At 40.7% G+C, this 24,527-nt stretch overlaps 1 protein-coding gene across 2 annotated transcripts in view; it reads right to left on the reverse strand.

Annotated features, from left to right (window-relative positions):
- Positions 1-2,594: 2,594 nt before the first annotated feature.
- FBN1 (fibrillin 1) overlaps positions 2,595-24,527 on the reverse strand; it is a 153,151-nt gene continuing 131,218 nt past the window's right edge. For both annotated transcript variants that reach the window (XM_054836941.1, XM_054836940.1), the window contains exons 47-66: positions 23,790-23,906; positions 23,282-23,410; positions 22,887-23,006; positions 22,310-22,435; positions 20,168-20,317; positions 18,385-18,450; positions 17,535-17,651; positions 17,059-17,178; positions 15,273-15,395; positions 14,717-14,848; positions 13,986-14,111; positions 13,350-13,556; positions 12,625-12,750; positions 12,285-12,407; positions 11,247-11,363; positions 10,679-10,807; positions 10,078-10,197; positions 6,499-6,730; positions 5,291-5,465; positions 2,595-3,866 (exon numbers count right to left, since the gene is read on the reverse strand). In XM_054836941.1, the coding sequence (XP_054692916.1) occupies positions 3,477-3,866; positions 5,291-5,465; positions 6,499-6,730; positions 10,078-10,197; positions 10,679-10,807; positions 11,247-11,363; positions 12,285-12,407; positions 12,625-12,750; positions 13,350-13,556; positions 13,986-14,111; positions 14,717-14,848; positions 15,273-15,395; positions 17,059-17,178; positions 17,535-17,651; positions 18,385-18,450; positions 20,168-20,317; positions 22,310-22,435; positions 22,887-23,006; positions 23,282-23,410; positions 23,790-23,906 (2,945 nt within the window). In that variant the 3' untranslated portion in view covers positions 2,595-3,476. The remainder of the gene's footprint in view (positions 3,867-5,290; positions 5,466-6,498; positions 6,731-10,077; positions 10,198-10,678; positions 10,808-11,246; positions 11,364-12,284; positions 12,408-12,624; positions 12,751-13,349; positions 13,557-13,985; positions 14,112-14,716; positions 14,849-15,272; positions 15,396-17,058; positions 17,179-17,534; positions 17,652-18,384; positions 18,451-20,167; positions 20,318-22,309; positions 22,436-22,886; positions 23,007-23,281; positions 23,411-23,789; positions 23,907-24,527) is intronic.

Below are 24,527 nucleotides of genomic sequence, written 5' to 3' on the forward strand. Positions count from 1 at the left end.
GGGGGGCACGGAGAGGGGTGAGCAGCTCCTGCAGCTCCACAGGAAGCCCTGGCCTCGTTGGCTGCTGAACTCTGGCTTCCCCTCTAGAACTGAAAATACAGGATTTTCTTGTCACAGCAGTGAAGTTGCAAGAAGAGAAGCCGTCTCCTCCTCGCCTGGTGCCTACTCAGAAAGTAGCAGCACTGCAGCACAACGTAAGCCGTTAACCTTGCTCATTTTGGCAGAAGCCGCCAGATCCGCAAGGGTACTGTGAGGCTTTAATGGTTCAAGTACAGCATTGGTTTAAAGGGGGAATCCTAACAATTCCTTCACAGCATGCGTCAATTTTTAGAAGTGGTGAGAAGGCTTTCACTATGCCAACGCCCCACCCCCAGCTCGGCCTAGAGCAGTGGGTTTGATGGAAGCTGCCTTGAACCACTTACCTGTTGTGGTGCTGCCGGCAGAGACCAGTGGTGCCCAACTTCAGTCCCAGGAAGGCGTAGGCAGCTGTTCAGCAACAGCCACGGCGTCTCGCTCTCCAAACAGCTCCGGCCAGTCTGCGCTGAGAAGCCTTGACCAGATTAGCTCTTCCGAAGCACAAAGCAGAACTTGAATCACAGCACTGAATATTTATCTTAGAGAAAACCTGAGCATGACCCTTTGGGACCTGCCGTTAGAAAGCAAACACTTCGGGTCCTTTGAAAGTCAGCTTAAAAGGGAGACTGTGGAAACAGTCGTGTTCTGCCAAAATACACGTCAGCTGTCAAGTTTACAAGATACTGTTACAACACACAACAAGAGAATGATTCGATATGTACAGTAACAAGCCATCTTTGTTAAACTCTGTTAACCAAAACTTACATTTATTATCCACGCATGCATCTATGCAGGGTCACATGCGCAATTGCAATGGAGGGAAACCACACTGTTATTTCAGAATAAGAATTAAAGATTTCACTATTTCCTTGAATTTGAAAAATATCCTTTAATTGCAAAAGGATACACATTCAGAAAGACCACTACTTCAGTCTGTCTAGTGCTTGGAGTCATTCTGGGATCCCACCATCAACTCGAATACAGGAAATTATTTTCAATCACACTGTAGGTTACAAACCACTTTTTCACACAATAATATGCAACCTTTGTGCTTCACTGAGACTCCAAGGAAACTGCAGAAATTCAAACTAATGTAAATAATTGTACACATACAGCAACTAAAACTGACATGCAAAAATGACATACCAGTTAAAGGGCACTGCTGCAAAGAGACAGATGAATCATTGGACATGACAGTGGACTTCTATGTGCAGATCAATACAGCAAGACTGGGCTTTCCATTTTTAAATCACTAAAAGAGATGCTGTGAAGACATCTTGTTTCTGCAGCAAAACAAAGGTGGTATGCAGAACTGTGCAGGCAACACTGGGGATGCTGGAAAACAACCCAGGAACCTTTGGCATGATAAGGTGTCACACAGCAGCTGAAACGCTAAACCAACTCTGCTGGACAGAGTCCTGACAGGTCTTTCTGAAATCATTCTTCTCAGTTCCTCTCAGTGTTTGAGGGCTGGAGAGAAAATACTCAAATCATACACATAACTGTAAACCACACAATCTTGCACACTGCCACTGGCACTAAAAATCACTCCCAACCTGCTGAAATGAGTGCCATTTACAACTGTAAAGTTCTGATTATATTTTGCCATAGTTACGCAACATGTGGAAAAAATACACTGTTCAACATTTTGGCACACTAATAAATAAAATCCAGACATGGTCTATTAAAAATATCAAAGTAACCCTGTGCACAAGCTCCTTTTTATATTTGTTATGCAGAAGAAATCAAAGAGAGCTGAAATCTAATTACAGAAGATAATACAATTTGGGGTGAATTATTACAGTCCATTTCCCTTCAGAGCCATTCTAGCTCGATATACATGCCCTCTATCAACTACAGTGCTGTCCAATCAGCGGTTTCAGTGACACCGCTTGCTTCATTTTTTCTTCCAGATTTTATAGCATCACACCTCAGCACAATGTTCTGCTGCTGCTAAAAGATACACCATGGCACTTGCATATACAAGAACACTTGCATCATCGAATAATTAATTTGATATTAAAACCCAGCTACAACTGGTGATGGCTTTTGCTATCGGATTATCCCTTTGTTATCAGTCTCAGATTATTTGACAATAGGCGTTGAAGTGGGGGTAAAAGAATGGAATATCTTAAGTCAAGGCAGTTTTAGCAAACAAGACTTTTCAAATTAATTAAATGTGTTTTCTGTATAATGATTTAACATCCACTTCTGCATGTTTTGGCTATCAAAGTTACTTATTGACAGGATTATACAGGTCAAGTCATTGGAAATGTTCTAAGTTGCTTTCTGGAGCCACACAGTAATCTGAGAGAGGTCCACTGCTGTTTAGATTTGTGAAGGTTTCTGTATTTCTTCCGTTCTTCCTTTGTACAAAGACTGAACTAGTGGCAGCAGCGCACCTTCAAGGAGAAATCACCTGTGCACACAGATATACAACCAACCCTACCGACAATGCCTGAAACATAAGAATGCAGTTTATCACACTTTTAGCAAGAACACAAGGCCACAGAATAAACTAAAAAAAAAACTGTTTTATTGTGACATTTATGACATTGAACCCTTGTTGATATGAATGACTATGGGTATTCTTGACATGTTACATAATGTCATGGTGTAGGATGGCACTGATTGTCATCTGACTTTTGAGAATGTTTAATGGTCCCTACTGACCTCAGTGCATTTTGGCAAGTCACAGAAACTTTATCATCAGGTTTGTGTATACAGTTAACAAGTAGTTGGTCTTATAAGCACCATTACAAACCCTCACATTAAGGGTATTATTAATCTAGTTTACAAATGCTTCATTGATAAAAATAGCATGATTACAGTATACACACACTTAATTTACATGTAATGTATTATAGGCATAACTGAGATAAACTACTGAGCTAACTTTGGTTGATTGAAGTATTTAGACTGAATAATGGCAATTTTGGCTTCTAAGTTGTGTAAATATTACAGTGCATTTATAAATCTAGGTTGAAAATTTACTAGCACCAAATGGATATCATAAATGGCTGACCTAGTAAGTTGTAGTTGGAGAAGCGAAGTTTAAGAATTACAAAAATAGAGCTGTCCATCAGTTGAAAGCACATTCTTGTACCTCTGCTGAAATGATGACGTGTCTCAGCATCAGTGGCCAACTTCCAATGATACAAGTCCCAGTTTTCAAGATTCAACATATCAAGGTAGCTCAGCGACACTTAACAGCCTGAGAAAGTGGTTGTTTTGAGCTAGGGTATTCATCCTGTACCTTGTTTATGTAATAATATAATAGTGCTCATTCATACAAATGTACTCATGTAAGATTGTACCTATGATATGGAGAATCTGATTGGGAGGAATTTCAGTCCTACCTATCTATCTTTGGTTTAATTAATTGGTCTTTGGTTGATGAATTAATGAAGCAATATCTGAATTTTCATTTTCAGGTTATCTCCCAGCTCACCACTGAGGTAGTCTTTGTCATGTTTCTCTTCAAGCTGGTTAAGTTCCTTCTTTTTATAGAGTGGAATACTACTGATTTGTAGTGAATAGTTTCCAGGCACTGGCTTCTTCTTTGTGAAATGAAGGTAACTTATCCCGTCCTTCTTATTGATTCTAAAGAAACCATCTTCATTTCCGGAGTCAATTAAATATCGGTTATGGTTTGTCAGTGTGGTGAGGGCAGGAAGCAGTTCCAGGATGCGATCTTTGTTACTGAGATCCGAGATGTTGATGGAGAAGATGGCTGCTTTCTCAATATCCCAGCTGGCGAGACTGATTGGCGGCTCCAGCTCTTGCTGATCCTGCACAAGAACAAATGACGTTAGTTGGCTTTGTCAGAGCGCGTTTCACATGCACCTATGTGCAAGTATTTCTTACCCAGCTCACTCATTATTAATGAAATAACTTTTACAAGGAGGTTCTGTAGTATCATCTGTCAAATAGACTATTAAGTGCCTACGACTTGTCAGGATAAAGTACTGCCTTTGTCACTGCCCCTACATGGGGAGCAGGAGCCCGAGACATGCACTGAAAGTTTCTGCATGTGGATCCTGCTGCCTGACAAAGCCTCTCCCTGCTTGGAGTCCACGACCAGTCTCCTACAAAGACAGCAGTGAAGGCATGCTCCTCTCTAGCAGGGGAACCACAAGCTAACATGAACAACAATGTGCAGAAGAGAGCAAGGTCTGTGGGGGAGGCATGTCATTTAGATGGGAGGTTTCTGCTTCGCAAGTTCTGCTTTGTTCAGGTGTGGAGGTGGAGTGTCCCGTGGGTGCAGCGGGGGGCTGGAAAAGCAGCATCACCCCTCACCTCCAAGTGGTGGTAACTGGGCTCCCCCTGAGTCCCCTGTGCACGTGTCACGCTGCCATGGCAGAAGGGTAACATTTCAGTCAGCACATTAGCTGTAACATTTTCATTTGGAAAGCAGGGGAAGCTCTACGTCACCTCTGAGACAAATCCAGCACTAATCACAGAGAATACTGAAACACACTGAAGAAACACAGTTTATGACCCCACTCTGCCCAAAATCAGACATCCACACTCTTCTGGGCAAAAGCACTCTCCTGTCTTCCTGTATTAGCAGAGCACCATGCACTGAGCACCTAACAGAACAGCTGACAGCCTCCCAAATCCTCTGTGTCTGTGCGTGGAAAAACAAGCTCTTTGGCACATACACACGAGAAGAGAGTACAGGTGACATTTAGCTCAGGGGAGCGATGGTGTGGCAACATTGTACAAGAGTGTTCAGTGTCTCTTGGTTATATTTAGAATGCAACACACACATTTGCACATCTAGACCCTGTCATTCAGGTGAATGACAAACCCCTGCACAGTCTAGAGACCTGCCATGACCTGGCCAGGTCGTGTCCTGCCTTTCTAGCCACAAGGTCACACAAAGGCTTTACATACCCGCTGTCCTCTGCCACCGAGAGCCTGCTTTGCTGGCAAGTGCGCTGCTCTCTAGACAGCTGGATGGGCATTTATTTTAGTGTTTGATGTGTCATAGATATTAGGTATGCAGGGGCTTCAGAGTATGGTCCTTGCCTAATGAGATTGAACAACTTCAGAAAGCCCCCACACACACATTACTTGACATCCAAACCAGCTCTTTGGTCTACTTTGGGGTGTACATTTTTCCTGTGGGATTGTCTCTTGGCACACCTCCTTCTGAGATTGGCCTTCACAAGACAACTGTAAACCCTTTCCCCCAAAAAGGGTCAATTACCTCCGCTTCATTTGCGGTTTCATTAGTGCTTCTGCGCTTCCTTCCTCTCTTGGGATAGCCATTGATTTTACATTCATAACAAGCTTCTGGAGAGAGGGAGTTGTCATCTACTTCTCCACTGAGTGAAAGCTCTTGTCCTTGACCTTTGCCTAGTCCCACTCCCGAAACACAGTGTCTGAGGAAGGAAGAAATTAAAAATTAATTCCAGTGAGACATAGATCTTATGAAAAGCTGAATTTGGGGGACTGTGAATACAAATAATAAAGCAATTATGTTGCACGCATTTCCTAGGGAAAATTTCTGCTGAAGTTAACAGGCAAAATTCTCACTGAATCACAATGCAGCTACCTCTGATTATAAGAACCTGGCTCCACGAGGAGCCTAAGAGAGACCTGCCAATATTTAGCAGTTTTAAAAACACAGGCTTAAGCTCTGAGAAGTTGTTAGTAATTTCTGTTATCCAACCTGGAACACATTAAAAGAGTCCAATTTTCAGAAACTGTTGAAAAAAACTGAAAAGCAAGGTCTTTCATAACGTATCCCAAAGCTTTTAGTCACTTCTAAAGTTTAAGCCACAATCTTTCTGCTTTCCATTTGAGTTGCCTGGCCCTACATGATGCACAGTCCTAACACTCCCACTTGGGGCAAGTGAAAATTTGTTTTCTTGGTAAAGCAGATACTTATTAAAAAAATGATTTATTTGGAACTCGGAAGAATATGGAACATACAAGAACATAAGAGCATACAGAATTGTTATTCCACCCCGTGGGTGAACCCACTGGTATAATATCATTTGTCTTTGGAGCTGGTGGGGGGTGATGTGGGGTTTTTTTGTTGTTGTTTTTTAAAAGGAGACAAGTGATGCTCCACAAATCACAGTGAGAGGTGTGAGCTCCCAAGTAGCAAGCTCAGAGGACTTGGCTGGCTGCTGGGGTGTGCAGGTGAAAGCAGTAGCTTAAAAGAGGTGATTGAACCTGTTATCCCTGACCAAATTTCATTAACCATTAAAACCACATTGCTCCCTTCCCTCCCACATTTCCAAAATCAGCAGGCGCATCCAATTCTTGAGCACCCACCTCCACAATCCTATCCCTCTTTCGTTGGTGACAATCCCCCCCCGCCGTCCTGGTTCTGCTGCTCCACACTACGGAGAAAGGAGCAGATTATGTCCCCTTTATGTCTGTTAGTTTAAAATGAGAATCCCTTACCCTTGTCCTATTCTGAAGTAACCAGGTGGACATCCACAGACATAGCCACCTTCAGTATTTGAACAACCATAACTGCACGGGGCTTGTGCAGAACCGCATTCATTGATATCTTGGCAACCTCCACTAAACTGTTCATACTGAAATCCGGTAGGGCACATACATTTATAGCTTCCCAAAGTATTGTGGCAAGATGCTCCTCCACAAATGTGTGCACTGAGACATTCATTTTCATCTGGAAAAGAAGCAGAACATACCACATTAACTTTTACTCTCAGGTGTAGTCCAACCTACCCCTTCAGATAGGTTGTGCTTGACTGTTGCTAAACACGGTGTCACATCAGAGCTACAGAAACGGAGAACAGGGCTCGGCCTCACCCTCGGCTAGGGCAGCGGGCACTAGGAGATGACTACAACCATACAACAGAGCAACATTTGGGCTACTCTACAGAAGATGTTTCATGCCACGTCAGCTCATGCACTGCAGAGCAGAGAAGCAGAGGAGGCAACTTTTTTTTTTGTTCAAGAAACAACTGAGAAGAATAAAACTTTGTACAGCCAACAATCTGGTCCAGTAATCCCATGTTCATAACGCTATTCAACATTAAAGGAAAAAGAGTGAGGAATCAAGCTCTGACACCTTTTCCAGGCACTGAAAATCCCTCCCTACACACTCACATTTAAATATGAGGTACAGGTAAGGTACAGGAACAAGTAGTAAAGAAAAAATAAAAGCAGCTGTAGATACAAAAGACTGCCACATTCTGAGCCGGCCCTTTTCCAAACTTCACTGTAGGAGTTCGAGGTCAGTTCAGGCTTGTTTACTGTAAATGGCTAGGTTTTTAATGTAGCTGGTCTGATTTTTTTTGTCTGATGTGGCAAATCACTTTGAAATGTTCTGAATGCTATTGTTCCCCATTTTCTGTGATAAAGCAACTGCATATGTGCATTGCGTGTGTGTGCACACGTGTAAGAAATGCCATCTGGACACTGTATGCATAAAATGTAAAGCACAGAGCAGCATCTCTGACCTAAGCACCCAGGCTACAGGAGAATAAATTCTAATTCAGAGCATTATTGTCTTTTTCCAAACAATGTGGCTGTTTGTTCTTTGTTTTAAAAGCAATGCCTTTGCTTCTTGCAGCCTGATTTACGGCATGGTGCACTACAGAATTGCCTGGGCAGGGGATGCAGTCACACACAGCACAAGACATGGGAGGAACCAAAGCATTCTTCAGTGATTATCTAAATATGTGTTGCAGCAACATCAAAAGTCCCTAAACACTTCATCAAATAAGCTAAAAAAGACACAAACTGTTTGCAGAGTTGGGATTGCCAAAGAACATGAAGGAATTGTCACGGAAAAACCTATTACGTGGATTCTTCCCCTGTGGTACACCCAGGAGATCTAGATAAGTATCTTAAGCATATACAGTTACAGATGTTACAATGTGAACATGTGGAGACCACAAGGTATTAAAACCTGGGGCTGAATTCTGTGTTACTGAAGCCTGTAGCAGTTTTGCCATTAACTTAGGTATGACAAATATTGAAACATTGCTCTAACACGACAATTACGTCAACATCAGAAATGCACATTTGGGCCACAGAGAGTTACTGCACCAAAAGGAGATACACTTACTTCACCTTGCTCCACAGTGGCAAGAGTGTGAACACTAGTGAGGTTAGTTCCCATATTTTGGGTGATTGTTGGAAGAAAAAATATGAAGAAAAGTGAAAAAAAGACAGTTAAGGAAGCCTTGGACTCTGCACGAGCTGTGTTGTCAGGCACCAGCCTTGCTCTCCTGTGCTCTGTCGTAATCAGCTACAGCAGGAAAGAGATGCCATGAGGACACAGGAAACCAAGTCTCCTTCCTTTTTTCTGGGTTTCTGCCTGGACTGCCCCATGTCTGAGAAGGTGCAAGTACTAGCTGAGTCTATCCCCAGCTGTGGCTCTCAGTGTAGTTTTCTCTGGTGAAGTTTCTGGTGATCAGTATTTGTGGTGCCGAGGCTGAAGCCTTTCTTTCAGTGGGGGCAATACCAGTGCTTGTGCATTTTGAAACTGATATTCCCTGTATAACATCTAAATAGTAGTCAATGGGTTCAAAAGCTGGAATAACAGTGTACACCTGGCTTGGAAATACACTTGGTTAAACGCTATCACCCAGGAAGACTTGGAAACAGCCAAGATGTTTCACAAAACTGAGGGTTGCACTTTTTCAGATTCCAGAATGTCCTCAAGCAGCCAGACCTGGCAGTGCTGTTTTGGTAGGGTTCTTTTGGGTTTTTTTTTTACTCTCCTGCAGATTTCTAATTTATTAATTCTAATTTAACCCTAAGCACTGCTAGTTTAATTAATATTCAAAACCACCATGTGTTTGTGCTCCCTCCTTGTCCTCCAATATGTTACAGGCATAGAGTACTGGAGCGCAAGCAAGCAAATGCCACAGCAAGGACTGCATAAAATGTCAGGAGGTTTGGTAAGCATAATTAAAAGCAGAGACCTCCCTAGAGCACCACAGTGATAACAAGCAAAGGCATTTTTATGTTTCTGAAAGCAAAGCAAGCCAAAGAGTTATGAAGCCCTTTGTTCTCAAAAGAGGTCATCAAACACATCCCTGGGTATCCACATAAGACTAGCTTGTATGAAGCCCATTAAATGTGACTAAAAACGCACATAACTGACACTAGAGAAAAAATGATTCATGTTTCTCTTGTTTGAATATGCTACATGCTACACTGCTGAAATGTACAGAGACTTTTCCCATGACTTCTGCAGAAAATCCAGTTCTATCTGCTCAAGTCATATCCAGCATCAATGCTCTGCACATTGCAGAGCAGAGACTTGGGATGGAACCGAAGTTTAGATAGGGAAGAACTAAGCATGTTAATTCACCAGTGTATTTACTTCTTAACATAAATAAAGAGCACTAGCATTTGTTATTTATAACCAGAATTGTCCTGTAAGCACTTGTCATAAACTGTATCCCAAAGCTGCAAGGAAGCATCTTTGGACAGATAGCCCAGCTTTACTCAAATATGACAAATGGTTAATTCTGTACAGAGAAGAGGCTTAAACACAGTAGCCTTCCTGTAGGTGGTGTAAGAATGATAAAAGCAAGGATCAAGTAGGATTTTAATAGAATCTTAGATGCTTTGGGCCAGAAGTTTAATTTTACAATTTAACAATCCAAGCTTGTGGTTCTGCATCTGCCAGGTTTAACCCACCATCAGCTCTCAGACAGGACCTGTGTCTGCGCAGAGACTGTTGCATGGCTGAGTAAGACTTCCTTTGTTCAGACTGCAAAATACATGAGTTACACAAATTCCCTCAAAGTCAATACAGCTTCTAGCACCCTCAAGGATAATTTTGTGCTTAAACACTTGTTGAACCAGGACATTGGCTACTGGGTGCTTCATATCCACTCTTTCACAGGAGCGCGCATTTGTAATGAAACTCCTGAACTTACTAAATTATAATCAGAATAAGAAAATATGGCAAACTGCACCATTTCCCTTCCCTTCTTGCTGCTAACAAAGGTAACATGCATTTTAATGTATAAATTTTAAAAAGTGACTTGCCAACACATTGGTTCCATTGGTAATGCTGGAGATATCCTTGTGGGCAGCTACACCTGTATCCTCCAATTATATTTTGGCAGCCATGCTGACACCGGTGGTTTCCATCACATTCATCAACATCTAAAAAGGTGAGACACACTCTGAGTTTTGGGAGAGAAGCTCAAATTATGTTGTATTTGAAAAGTATGTAACAAATAGTCATATATATTCAAATATCATATATAGAGAGGTATATTTCAGGATCTTCCGAAAACCTGCCCAGTGCTGGGAGACCACTTTGGGCCTTTCAGGTTTGGATTTCTGGCTCCACAGCAAGTAATTTAGTGCTGAAAACCACTTACCATGCTTCAACTAAAACATTCCAGGCTAAATTGATGTCTCCTCAGAAAATATCTGTTCAGGTCTTTAGCATCCTGCAGCATATCTATCTACTCAGGCCCATGGAGAGAAATACTGCCTTGTTGCTACATTTCCATACCCAACTCACCTTCAATCTACGCATGCTTACTCCATAGGTCCCTCCTTGGATGACAGTATGGCTGAGAGAAGATGAAGGAAAGCGAGAGAAGGCCAAATTAAACACACTGTGTGTTGTACCTACCTTCACAGCTAAGCCCAGTTTGATCGAGTGAGAAGCCACGTTGACACTCACAAACAAAACTTCCTGGTGTATTCTGGCAAATGCCCTTTGCCCCGCATAGATTGATTTCAGTAGCACACTCATTATTATCTGAAAGAAAACAAAGCCTCCGCGTTACTTTTTATTCCTTGTCGTGAAGATGATCATTTAGCAATGCTAACAATGAACAGTTTGTGACAAGAGGTAAAGAAACCTCTCTAACATAGGTCCTGCAATGAACTACAAGAACACATATAACTATTTTTTTGCTCAATGTGTAAGAAAGGGTAAGGCAAGAATTACAAATGGGTGTTTTTACTGCCTGATTATTGCAAGTGCAAAATTCAAAGACATAGATTATGAAAACAAAGGAAGGTAGGAAGGATGGCCTCTTTGCATCTTCTGCTCTGGTGGGACTGGGATCAGAATCTGGCCTATGTTTCCATTTGGTTTCTCAGGAAGCCCATTTCACCTCCTTGCTACTTTGCTTCTGGAATATAAGAGTCAGTAATAAGTCCCAAATCTGTGTTTACATTCCCACATCACTTACCAATGCAGGCTGTATGGTGCTGAGTGAACCCAGGAGGACATTTACAAGTGAAACCCCCAATAGTGTTGACACAAAGGAACTGGCAGTTGTGCTGCTTTGTTGCACATTCATCAAGATCTAAAAAAACCAAGAAAACATCTTTCACTTAAATTCCCTGTGGAGGATCTGACAGTTCAGCTGGACTTAGAGGGAAGAGATAGCAAATAAATAATGTATCAAATAAAGCCTTTTGAATCTACGTCTCATTTTCCATACTGGCTTCCTCTCACATGAAGCCTCACATGTAATGGATGGGACTTTGGACCTACACTAGTGCCCATGCTAACGCTGGATTACAGACCCCATTCTCATCTGTCTGAAAGATGCTGTTATGTAATAAATGTCTGCTCTCACTGCAGTCAGTAAACGGGAAGCCACCATCTTCATGAGAAGCAGTGGGACATTGCAAAACGGTATTGCACTGAAGCATGCTATTACTCCAAAAGAAATATTTAAATGCTAATGACAAAGTACACTGTCACTTCCCATGCCAAATTTAGAATTGCTGCTCTAACTTGCACAGTTTTAGTCAGATCTTTGCTACCAAGATACATAAATAAATTAAATTATAATGAACATTTTGAAATTTCTCCTGCACTGCTGTTCCTTATTCAGCATGCTGCAGAGGTGGTAGCTTAAAACTCTGTCAATGTTGGACAATGCACTATAAACCATGCTCAGTTTTGCATCCACTAAGATACATTTATCACTGAAAAATAAGGCTTAAACCGACATGTTTACCAAAATAAGACCAATCATATATACTATTGGTTACAAAGTCTTTTAAGATCAGCTGCCATCAGCCTGCAAAAATTTCTGTGGACCTACTGTTCGTCCAGACCATCAAAGAACTAACTGAAACACCAGCTCCATCCTGTGCAGGCCACTTCCACTGTCTTTAGTGGAAATATTCAGATTTACATCATTTAAATGTCCTTGGATTGGTATTTGCCTGTGAAACATAGAGTTTCTGCAGTAAATTCTTATCTTGATTTTTACCTTTGCAGCTTCTCCCATCTTCTTGCAGGATGTACCCTTTTGGACATGAACACTGGAAACTCCCCTCTGTGTTTTTGCAGATGAAATTGCAAGGTTTGGGGGACTCATTACATTCGTTCAGATCTAGAAGAAGCAAAACCAGATACCTAAGTGCTGATAACCAAGATTTGTGATAATGTTTTTCAAAATGCTCAGGAGACATCAGAAGGAAATCAAAATCCCCAAAGCATTCTAAAAAACGACATTTTCTTTTCTCATTTTTCAAAATCTTTGTATTTCCTTTTTCAAGTTGACTCTTAGTAATAAACTTTATATACATACACAATAATGAAAAACCTACCTATGCAAAGAGTGCCAGTTATATCTGTAGTATAGCCAAGGTTGCAATGACAACGATAAGATCCCCTCTCATTGATGCATTCCCCATTACGGCAGACATCATGAATAACCTTGCACTCATCAATATCTGCAATTAAATGAGGGTTAGTTCACAGTGGAACAAGAATGGATTTTATACAGCTTCAATAGATTCTTCTGACCTGACATGAAAAAACCCCACATCCTACATAAAATAAAAAAATTACATAAATTAATGAAATATTGCACTGATTAAGGAGAAATATTAAGTGGAAAAATATGGAATGGAGCATTAATGCAATTTGCAATTTCAAATGCAATGAACAAGCCTTAAGTAGAAGTGAACAACCGGAGCTGATCATATATTAGCCTCCATAAATCAAACATCACTTTGCTTTCATGTACACAAATAGCTCTTAATCTGTACCTACAACACACTCAAATGTGAGAGTGCAAATTCCCATTTGAGTGCATGTCAGTCAACCAGCACGCAAAATAAGTATCTGCCAAGTTGGGATAGATGCCTTTGGCTATGCACCCTCCTCCCAAAGGACCGTACTTTTTCAACATGAAAACTCTCAGAAAATTTCGAGTGATGGCCACATATTTAGGGCCTCACAGTGTTCAAATATGCAAAAAGAAAGAGTTTATAATTTATCGCTGAATTTGACATTGTGTTAAGAGGGCCTTTAATAGAAAAGTCAGTACCTGCTCCATTAGACATGTATCCTCGGCCATGAGGGCAAAGCTTCTTGAAGGCCACGGTGCCTGGGAAGGGGCAGACCTCGCAGTTTTGCCCCCAGCCTCGGCCACCATCACAGCAGCATTCAGACTTGGTGACAGAGTTCCTGTTGCTTGATCCGATTTGACACATACTTTGTAAGACTTCAGTGAAGCAGTAGCCCTCCCTGTTGTCTGGAAGACAAATTATGCATCACAGAGAATCCTAATGGTGACGACCTCCAGAGGGTCATGATATCAGGAATTTAGTCAGAAATATAAAAGAAAGGGCATACTTCACCCTGGGACTGTGGAACTGAGAGTGAAAGACTACCAGCAGTAAGAAAGAGAGCACGATGTCTAAGGGAAACAAAGACGACACGAAATTTAGCAAAAGGTGGAAGACAACTTACATTACGCTTATAAAAATACGTGTTTCTGTTTGAACCCAGAGAAGGAGGACTGGCTGAAAATCAGGACCAAAGAAAAGGCAGAATAAAAAAAAGGCCCTAAGGCATGTAAATTCAAGAGCATGTTTACTCATTAAACATTTCTAAGTTTAAGTTCAACCACAGTTTCTGCTATCAAAGTGATAGTTCATTAGGGTGTTAATGTGCGACTTACCAAGGCATTCGTTCTGGGTGTCACTGACAGTGAATCCCTCATTGCATTCACATCTGTAACTTCCCACTGTGTTTACACAACGGCCATTCTCGCAGATCCCAGGCTTGGTCTGACATTCATTCTCATCTGTGTTTTTTAAATGATATGACAAAAATCAAGTCCATTAAGTGAATTCATGCAGGTTAGAGAAGTTTGTGTGGAGTTCTTAAGCTGTGCATTCTGCCTGGTTAAACTTGCTTCTTTTTTTTTTTAAATAAAAAGTCTCTTTCATTCACTTTTCAGAGGAAAGATGACCATCTAGCTCACAGTATCATACAATTTGTTACTATGTTTTCTCTGCAACATATTCCTCAATGGTTTTCAAAATTTTTCATAGTTATAGCTGTACTTCTGAATGCCATCCAAAGTTTATAAACAATTCAGATCTACTCTCATTCATGCTAACAGAGAGTAACAAGCTTACAGCAATGGGCTCAATTCTCTGCTTTCTTCACTCAGAGCAATTCAGCAGCAGCACCAACTGACTGTAAAGACAGCCTCATCCAGATTGCTGCCCACATGTGTGCACACCTGAACAGCAAAGCAAAGCATGTATAGCACTGGTAGATCCATTATGCAGGTAGTTGTGTAATTCTTCCTCCAAGTTCCTTAACACTTCATTAAATCCAAAATTTTCAGCTCCACTGAGGAACTGTGCATTTCAAGAGCTTCAACGCTTCAGTGTCACTTACCTATACAGCCTTCCCCATCTGGCCTGCGCTGATAACCTGGTCCACAAATACACATATAGGTGCCAATTAGGTTTTTGCACTCCATCTGTTTTGAGTCACAGTCATGAATTCCTTCTTCACACTCATTCTGATCTAAAACACAAGGTTTAGACTTCATTATACAGAGAGACGATCCTGGAAATTCACAACAGTAAATTCTGACTTCGGAATTTCAGTAGTAATCAAACTACTTATACTTTTATTGTGCTAAACTAACCATAAGATAGACTAGCCTAGAGCAAATTGATTTCTCTCAAATGCCCATTCTCAGGGTAAGACAAAACCGTATCATCTGATATGACCTCACTTTATGCAGACGTCTAAGTTTACGGGCAGGACAGGGCTAATACAATCAACTGCATAATGCAAACCATTGAATTTCATCCCAAATTCTTTCTGACTCAGTTACTTCCTGGGATTAAAACTCTGGCCCAACAGTGCAGTGAGTCAGAGCCCTACCCCTGCAGGAACTTGAAATCATTATCTCGTAACAGTGAGAGTCTGGTAGGAGCTTTACCTCTGCACATTCTCCGGTCCTCTCGCAGAACGTACCCCGCGGGGCACTTGCATTCGTATGATCCAAAAGTGTTCACACAGCGGAAAGCACAGAGCAGAGGGTTCTGAATGCACTCGTTGACATCTGGATTTGGAGTGACAAAGACCATGGGGGAAGTGAAACATGTTTTTGTAAAACTCAGCAGACCTGAGTGCACAGGTTTGAGGTACGGGCAATACCACAGATCCAGTTTACTGAGGGCTACATTTTAATAGTTGGGAACCCACGATTCTACTCATTATGGATTTCTGTATAGGAGCAGGTACCAGACATGCCAGGATGTTTGCACAGCTACCTGAAGTTTCAATATCTTCAACGGCAAGCAGCCAGTGGAAATAATTTCCAGATACGTGCTGCCAAAATACTGTCTGAGTTAAAACTGTATCTATCTTTTCCACATATAGGCTCAGTTTTTACAACTGGTTATTTTTAAATTCTAGATGCACTAATTCAGCTTCTTTGTACACTGAATTCCATAAAACAATATCCTTACTAGAAACATTAGTTTGAAGTGCATTTACGTACACTCTGGACTACTTGAGTAATTACTGCTATATAATGATGTTTATGCACTCTGCTAACTCTCCTCTGCAATTTGAGCTTTCATCCAAATTCCACAGGGAACTGAATGAAGCTCTAACAGTATATAAAATGAATGCAAGCTGATGCAAAAATAGAAGCATTCTTTTGTATGGGCTTGCAAACAAATAGATTGTGGCAGGTAATTTAAGAACAGCTGTGTCAGGTCAGAAGAGAGTGTCAGAATGTCCTAGGACATTCTCCTCTCTCTGGTTGTAACAGGAGGAGAAGAGTATTAAAAAAACCCATACCACGTATGCAGAGATCTTTCCCCTGATACAGCCTCTCAGTTTAAGGACTTCCACAGCCAAAAGCCACAACCAAACTATCAAGCTTAATTTCCACTGATGGATTCCCACATAAATTTGTACAATATCTTTCTGGGTCAATTTATACTTGTGGCTTCACTAATATTCTGCAGCAAAGAGTTCCACAACTTAAGTAAGTACTATGCATATAAAAATGTTTGCTTTGGTTTGTCTAACATGTTCCCTCTATTTTTGGTACCTTTGCCACTTGTGGCTTTATAAATTTAAATCAGGTACCTCCTCAAATACATTATCCACACTGCAAAAATTCTAGTCTAATTAATTTTCTGTATGTCCCTTCTATAACTCTGATCTCCCTTACTCCTCCCTTCTTGGTGCATTTTCAAATTTTTATTTTTGAAATGAGAGACCGAAGCATGAAAAATATTCAACATAGGTATACCAGGGTAATTGTCTAGTACTGTATTTGTATTTTCTGGTTTGTGCCCTGTTTCTTCCCTAACAAAGCCAAGCAGCCCATTTTCTATTTTCATTGTCCACAGTGACTCTCTAAACTCAAGGGTCATCTAGAAGGTAAGCAAAAACCACACACACAATAAACAGCATTTCTGGGGACTGTTCTGAAGAGACCATACCGGAACATGCTGCTCTCCAGGCAGTCCCTTAGCAGCTACTACCTGAAAGCCTGTTCACCCAACCTCCAGTTAGAAAAAGGTACCACAGTTCAAGGTGGATAGAGGAAGGAGGAACTTATTTTTCTGTTTCAGATAAAGATGCTTTGTTCCAAATGTCTATATTTTTCTTTTTAAGCTGCTTTACTCTCCACAATTTTTTCCAAAATCAGGAAACTGTTTCAGCACACAACTACAATGACAGTCCTTTACACACGGGAGTCTCACCTTCACAGGTCATCATCGGTCCAGGCTCAAATCCCTCAACACAGGTGCATTCAAAACCTCCCACCACATTCCTGCAAGTTCCATTTCCACACGGGTTTCCAACAGCACATTCATCAGTATCTGCAAACAGTTAAATTAAGTCAAGAATACATGGTTATACTCAAGTAAAAAGGTATAAAATCTTTGTTGTTGATGTACAATCAAAAAAATACAAAAATACAAAATCCAAGAACTCAAGTTATTGAATTAGAGTCACGGAGTCCTAGCATAATTTGGAAAGAGGTTATCTGGGCCAAACACTCAGACAGAGCAGGACCAACTTGAGCAGATTGCTCAGGCTCTGCCCTCCAGGTTTTAAGCACCAGCAGGGATGGAGACTCCACAACATTAGAATCATATAACCCCGCTACTCCTTAATGCCATACTTTGCATTTCAGGAGATTCTTTAAAATGGAAGATGAAACAGCTATACTTACCCACACATTGAGCTCCTTGTAGGATGTAACCATACGGACATTCACAGCGGAAAGATCCATCTGTGTTGATACACTGCCCAAATTTACAGTTATCTGGATCAAGGCACTCATCCACATCTTAACCAGAAATACAAATAACACAGTAAGTGCAATTGACTTCATGTGCTTTTAGACTTCTCTCAAAGAATAAGCGTTGTTCTGGTGAGAAATATTCCTGAGATCACAAAAAATTAGCAATATTTGAATTTTGATATATTAGGATGAGGGCAGAGAATTTGTCTTGCAGGTCAGCTTTCAGAATGCAGAAAAACCGATTCTAAATGTCAGACAAAAAAATATCTCCAACTAGGGCTACAGGGAGAGGAGTAGATATGAAAAGCAGTAGTCATCCAGCACTCCTTAAATGCAAACTTTTGCCAATAAGGCTGAAGTACTGTTTGTCTTGGGAGAGAACAGAATGTACTGAAGGAATCTGGGAAACTGTGGTTTGCACTTCTGGAGGATTAAAACCATTTACTGTAAACAGGCTAAATATATTGTATAAGAAAAGACAGGTATGCTATGTGATCCGTTCTTTAGATCTTACATAAGTTTCCTAGGAAGCCTCCTCAGCATAAATTAAAAAGCCAAATATGCTACTCCAAAAGAAGTTTAATTTCTGATATATGAGATATTCGAGCTTGAATTTAAAATCGGTATAAATAATTGAAAAAAAATACGCATCGTTTCCACAATTCATGGTTTTTGGAAATAGCTGCAGAGGTGTTATTCTCAACTGAAAGGGAGAATGGCTTATGGGTAGAAAATGGTGTACTGATGCAACTGCACATCGTGCAGTTCAGGCACTTACCCAGTCTTGCGTCACCAGGTCCAACAAGGATGCCAATTCCAAACGGACAAATCTGTCTGAATGCCTCTGTGAAAAAAAAAAAAAAATTAAAAAAATCAAGCCATATGTTAAATTCTATCTTGGCGATCAGCATTACCCATGAGCTACACAAGTAACCACTGATACCAATTCATCCTCCTCATGTTCAGATCCAGAAACATATGCTCACTTTACGTTTCATCTGATCTCCTGTAGACAGATGGACACAGGACTGTTATTCAAATCATCTCAAGATGCTGCTGAGCATATTCTCTACTAACCGTGCTAGGAACATCACAGAACCCTTGACAATATTTCCCTTTTTCTTCTGCAAATTCAGTAGGCTACAAAGAGGTTTACAGTGCAGCAGTACAATACAATCATAGACATAACAAGTGTTACGCTTTCTTTAGTTGAAATACATTAGCTGATCTTTGCTGAACACAGTAGAACTAAATGTAGATGCACACCTGCACTGAAAGCAACAACGTGCCTTGCACACTGCTAGGCTCTGAGAGGGAAACTCAGCCCTGTGCAGCTGGGCAGCATGCAACCTGCCTGTTGCTCAAGCCTTCAGGAGACTCAGGTGGCACATGTGCTTGAGCTTACCAGCCTGCATTCAGAGAGCAGATGATGGAGAACATGCATGAGACAACAACTGAGTATTTTTTTTAAAAAATGAAACAATTCCACTGTCCACGACATGCCAAGACATAAATTTCCTAGACTCAGATATCTTAAAGCTATTTCTTTTTTAAAAGATGAGAAAAATGGCCTTGATATCATCCTTTGAGAACAGTTTGGACTGTGAAAAATAAATGCGCTGACACTTCAAGGAAATGCTGCAATGTATACCACACTTTTCCAACTGACTTTGGTTCAAATGCTCCAGGGCAACAGAATGAAACATGCACAGGCAATAAGCATAGGAGTAATATTGCAACTGGCACATCTGATTCTCTTTTCTTCCCTTGGCTTTTGTGAGGATTGTCTGCAAAACATCTACATGACTTATTAATGAAATTAACTGTATTAATGTATTGCTGAAACCAGTAATGCTGTTAACCACATTTGTCAGCATGAATTAAAGTCTGTTCAGCAAGTTGCACCATGACAGTACAAAGGCCTGTTGACTTGCTTGATGCCTAGTTACTCAGTCTTGCAAAGGATACTAACAAAGGAAAGTGTTTCTTTAGCAGTAGTTCAGGGAGGCTTTCCTTCATCGAGGCCTGTGTTTTGTCAGTCCCTGTTATTTTTGCAAGTCATTCATATTGATAAGATTCCAAATTTAGATTTTTTTAATAACAAAATGTAGTCACAAAATATAACAAGGTGATTCAGCTGTGGATCTAGTTTGACTATTCTGGGGTTTTTTAAAATAAATTTCATGTTTATGGCACCCCTTCTTGTACTTATTTACAATTAGATGACTTCCATTTGTGTCTTGCAGGTATTTTCACTCAGAGCCTATCAAGGACCTACTACTTCCTGCTTTCAGTATGTGATACCTCCAGAGCAAAATACTGAGCATCTAATCATACTAAGAAACTTAGAAGCAAACAAGGAATATGCTTGAGACTGGACTATGCAAGGAATATGGGTTTTGAGACTGCAATGGCATCTACTTTACAGAAAGCAATGACAATTGTTAGGGTTAAACACAGCTGGAAAATTATTCTTCCTAATTCCTTCTTATAAGAATCCCAATCTTCTTTCAGTCCTGAGAGGCTATCATGACAGTAAGATAACCTAGCCAGTAACGCACCGTCTGCTTCCTCTGGGCAGAGCTCACAGGGATCTCCCCATCCCTGTCCCTTCAAGGCACAGCAACACTCTTGTTTGGAGTGGTTTCGGGACTTCGGCACAGAACATTTTCCATCTTCAAATTTCGTAAAGCAGTAACTGACTCTCAGATCTGCATAGAGAAAAACTTGTTATGAGCAGTTAGGGTTACTCTGGCACAGTTTTCACTTAAAGGTGTTAATCACAAAATTGCAGGAGGTCCCCCACAACAAAACACCCAACTTCCACCTTAGTCCATCAAGAAGGACCATTACTGTCTCTGACTGGGGAAGATCTGAAGAGGGAGGTGAGCTCTCTACTGCAGTAAAGGAAAGCTAGGGGACAGAGTGTCCTACTTCAGCCCTGGAAAAGGTCCAGCAAAGGTGGAAGGGCTGTACTCCCCTCTTACCCTCACTCCTCTTTGTAAAAACTGAATATTGGCTTCATTTATTTATATTCCGTTATTAGTAAGAATCACTTGAGTCAAGAGATTTTAATCAATTTGCAATGATAATAGTGTGTAGTGTTAAAATGAGAAGCAATTTTCAATAGCACTTTCCTTCCTCATTCTTCCCTGAGGTACACACAAAGAAAACTGGCCCAGCGGCCCTACATTTTACTCCCTTAAGCTGGGTAACCAGAATGCTGGAGCAGATCTGAGATCACAGACCACAAGCATCCAGCAGGCAGAGAGCTGGCAGCAACCTGCATTGGCAGGGGGACAGCAACAGGGCAGTTGTAGAAGCAGCTGCTCATCCAGTTTTCCGGCTGCAGCATCAATGCTGGGCAATGTCCAGATTTTACAAAAGTCCTAGGTAATGGGAAGTTTTAAACAAAACTTTGTTTGGCCTGAGATACTTGAAAAAGCCAGTCTTCTTCAGGGGATGGGGAGAAGCACACTTCAAGTTCATACACACAAGTGTGCATTTTCCTCTGACACTATGTGTGAAACAGTGGTCTGTTTTCATAAAAGAGAAAACTAGGCTGCATTCTTTTGTATGATTTTGTTTCTTGGTTGTGGGGTTTTTTTTAATTTTCTTTCCTTACCTGAAGAGAACAATACACTCGGACTGAAGAAACCTCATTTATATAAGCTACAAAAGCACAGTTAAAACAGCCGCACTGCTTTCTTGAAGCTGAGTGAAGTAACTGTGCCAAACTGCATGGTGGTTTGGAGACTTGGATGAACATTTACTGCAGGTTGGATTCATTTTTACCAAAACCACAGTTTCATTTAGCCCACTGAGAAGTGAAGAACTCACTATGGTGTCAACAAGCATCACTGTTCTGTGCCAAGCACAACTACAGAGGTCCTTATAAAGGTCTTACTCATCAGTGGTTCCCACTGTGCACACTGTGTATAGGACATTTAATGATGTATCTATTTAATAATTTCCAAAGTCTTTACAATAACTCATTCCCTAATTTGCTGTGCTCGTTCTTTATTCACAAAATAAACTAACCTGTGGCTTTTCATTACTAGACCTTCAGCTATTAGCATCTGATCTCTGTCTTAGTGCACATGTTTAGGCTCTGAACTGTGTATGCGGTAATCTAGAAGCCAAAAGAAGCTTCAGACTTTTCTAAGCAGATAAGCACCTACTGTCCACACAAAATTGTTTGCAATTTTTTCCCATCAATTTTTTCTCCACCCACACATCTGTGGAGAGGAATAGCATATAAGAAGTGTTATGGAGAATTTGGTAAGTGCTAAGAACAGCCTTATTCCTGGAAATGCTGCCTTTAGCAGTGGACTGCAGTAGTCTGCTGCCTGTGTTCATGCTCTATCTCCATGTCAGACATGTCACAGTCTATACAGAATCCAAGTAGCCTCAACATTTCTTCCAGGTGTGCAAGAAAGGGCTGCAGGGCAACATAATTTCCTCACTTAACCTGGTGCATTTAACATTATCTTCGCCCCTTTTATTGCAATGTTCTCTTTAATGACAAACAGATGTTAGGGCAAGACAGAACCTGGCCCCAACTACAGAATTATCATGTTTTCCTTGTGAAAAACACTGTTTGAATCCAGAGTCTCCTCAATATATTAGAAACAGGCAGCTAATAAGGCTTTTATAAAACAGCAAACAAATTTTGAAATGCCAGAAAATAGGAATGAACTTACCTTGGCATCGCCTTCCTGTGGAAGATAACACAAAGCCTTCTGGACACAGACATTTGAAACTGCCTGGAGTGTTGCTGCATGTGCCCAGGGCACAAATTTCTGGCTGTTCCACACACTCATCAATGTCTGTAAGAAAAGTAATTAAAGTGATGAGAAATAAAAACATCTACACTGGCAGCTGTACTACATAAAATGTAACCTTACATCATCACTGATATCTAATAGATTTGAAAAACAAAAAGGTCAAATAAAAAGGAACAGACAGAAAGAGGAACAAGAAATCCAGGTGCAAAATCTAGGGTTAGTTTTCAAATCCTCATGCAGTGGGAAAACCTCAGCAATGTACCATCAACCAAGCAGCCTCGGATTAGATTTTTCTTGGGATCAGATCAGGTAGTTCTGGTTCAAACAAAAGTTGGTGAAACTTTTTCTGGGAAGTGACTTACTTGTGGCTACCATTCAGAACTGCACACTGCCACAAAAGACTAAACGTTACTCATGTTTAGGTGCAGAGGAAAGTGGTAACAACTGTGAGTAGCTAGGAAACAGGACAGAAGAACGATTGTTCTATACACACCTTCACATTTGTCATTCTGCAGGACATATCCAGGAGGACAGATACATCTGAATGACCCATCCAAGTTCTGACATGTGCCTGGTGAGCATTTTCCAGGCTCTAGCACACACTCATTGACATCTAAAAGAAAAGAAATACCATTTATTTCAGATAACTGCTGTTATCTCAAAAAATCTATGGCTGAGGCTGCTTTATTTCTGATTCCATCAAAGTGATGGTGGAACTTCCCAGGAGCAGGAGAAGAGTCCTCTTCTCTTCCTCTTGTCATTGTTTTCTTCTGCTAGGTACAATGATGACAGTGTGACAGTTCTCTCTGATCTCTTCTACTGTTTTACTAAGAATATCTCCTCAAGGTTTGCTGCACTTTTTTTTCAACCCTAAAAGAAAGCACTCACCAACACAAGTCCTTCCATCCAGAGCCACCTCATAGCCATCGTTGCAAAGACACTGGAAGGACCCGATCGTGTTCACACACTGACCATTCCTGCAGAGCATTCCATTTCCACTTGCGCACTCGTCCACATCTAAGAAAAATAACATTCAAAGATACGTAACAACACCTGCAACAAGTGAAATTGGGTAGATGAGATTTCTGTTTCCACTATATAAGTAAACCCCTGTTTCATAAGCAAGTGAGGGGAAGATACCAATATTGGTCCATGCTGTAAAATTCTCAAAGCAAAAGGAATGGCATGTATCACATGCAAACATTTAAGTGGCTATAGAAAAGCAAGGAGTGCGTAATCAAAGAGGCCTTTTCAGACTGAAAAAATCGGGTTTTGTCTTTAATCATGCAGACCATGGAAGATGTGATCCTAACTCAATAGAGAAGATGGTACTAATGGTACTTTCCTTAGGAGTAGAAAGTCTTAGAAACATGTAACTGGTTTCAGCACTCCTTACCTATACAGTCATTGTTGTGTGAGAGGATGAACCCTAAATTGCAGCGGCAGTTGAAAGAGCCAATGGTGTTTCTGCAGGTTCCGTTGCCACAGGCGTCTCTCTCACACTCATTAATATCTACAAAGAAGAAAAACCAAGCAGCAAGAATTTTAATCACTGATGGGGAAAGGAAAGCCTGTAGCTATCCCACAGGCAAGAGAAATAATCCACTGCCAACAGAGTGAATAGAAGGGAAAAAGATTGTCTTATCTCCCCAAAAGAAGACTTTACGCAGGTTTATACACTTGATATTAACATCTCCAAAAATAATCAAGGGTCCAACAATCATTTATCTTACTGTGGGTCGTATCTCACCCTTCCCAAAGGAATTCTAAGCTATCTTTAATCATAAGCATTCTGAAATCTCCTCATCTTGCTCAGACAACAGACACTAACAGCTATGAACAGGTTAAATACAGAATTTCCTTCTTTATGAAGATGACTCTGTTTCTGAAAAGGGCACTTTTCTGGCAAGAAATCTACCCTTCACTTACTCTCTTAAAAAGTAGGCTGTATACAATTGCTGCATTGCAATATTCATCTATTAAATTTCTTGCCTAAAGGAATAAATGAGACAAAATGCTTCAGAAAATTCTAAGAAGAATGGAACATTTTCCTGAAAAATGAAAGCATTAGCAGTTCATTAGACAGGATATGTATTTTTAAAGGTTCACTCTACTGTAATGAGATGTTCTTCAT

The sequence above is a fragment of the Grus americana genome, chromosome 10, assembly GCF_028858705.1.
Source record: "Grus americana isolate bGruAme1 chromosome 10, bGruAme1.mat, whole genome shotgun sequence".
NCBI lineage: Eukaryota > Metazoa > Chordata > Aves > Gruiformes > Gruidae > Grus > Grus americana.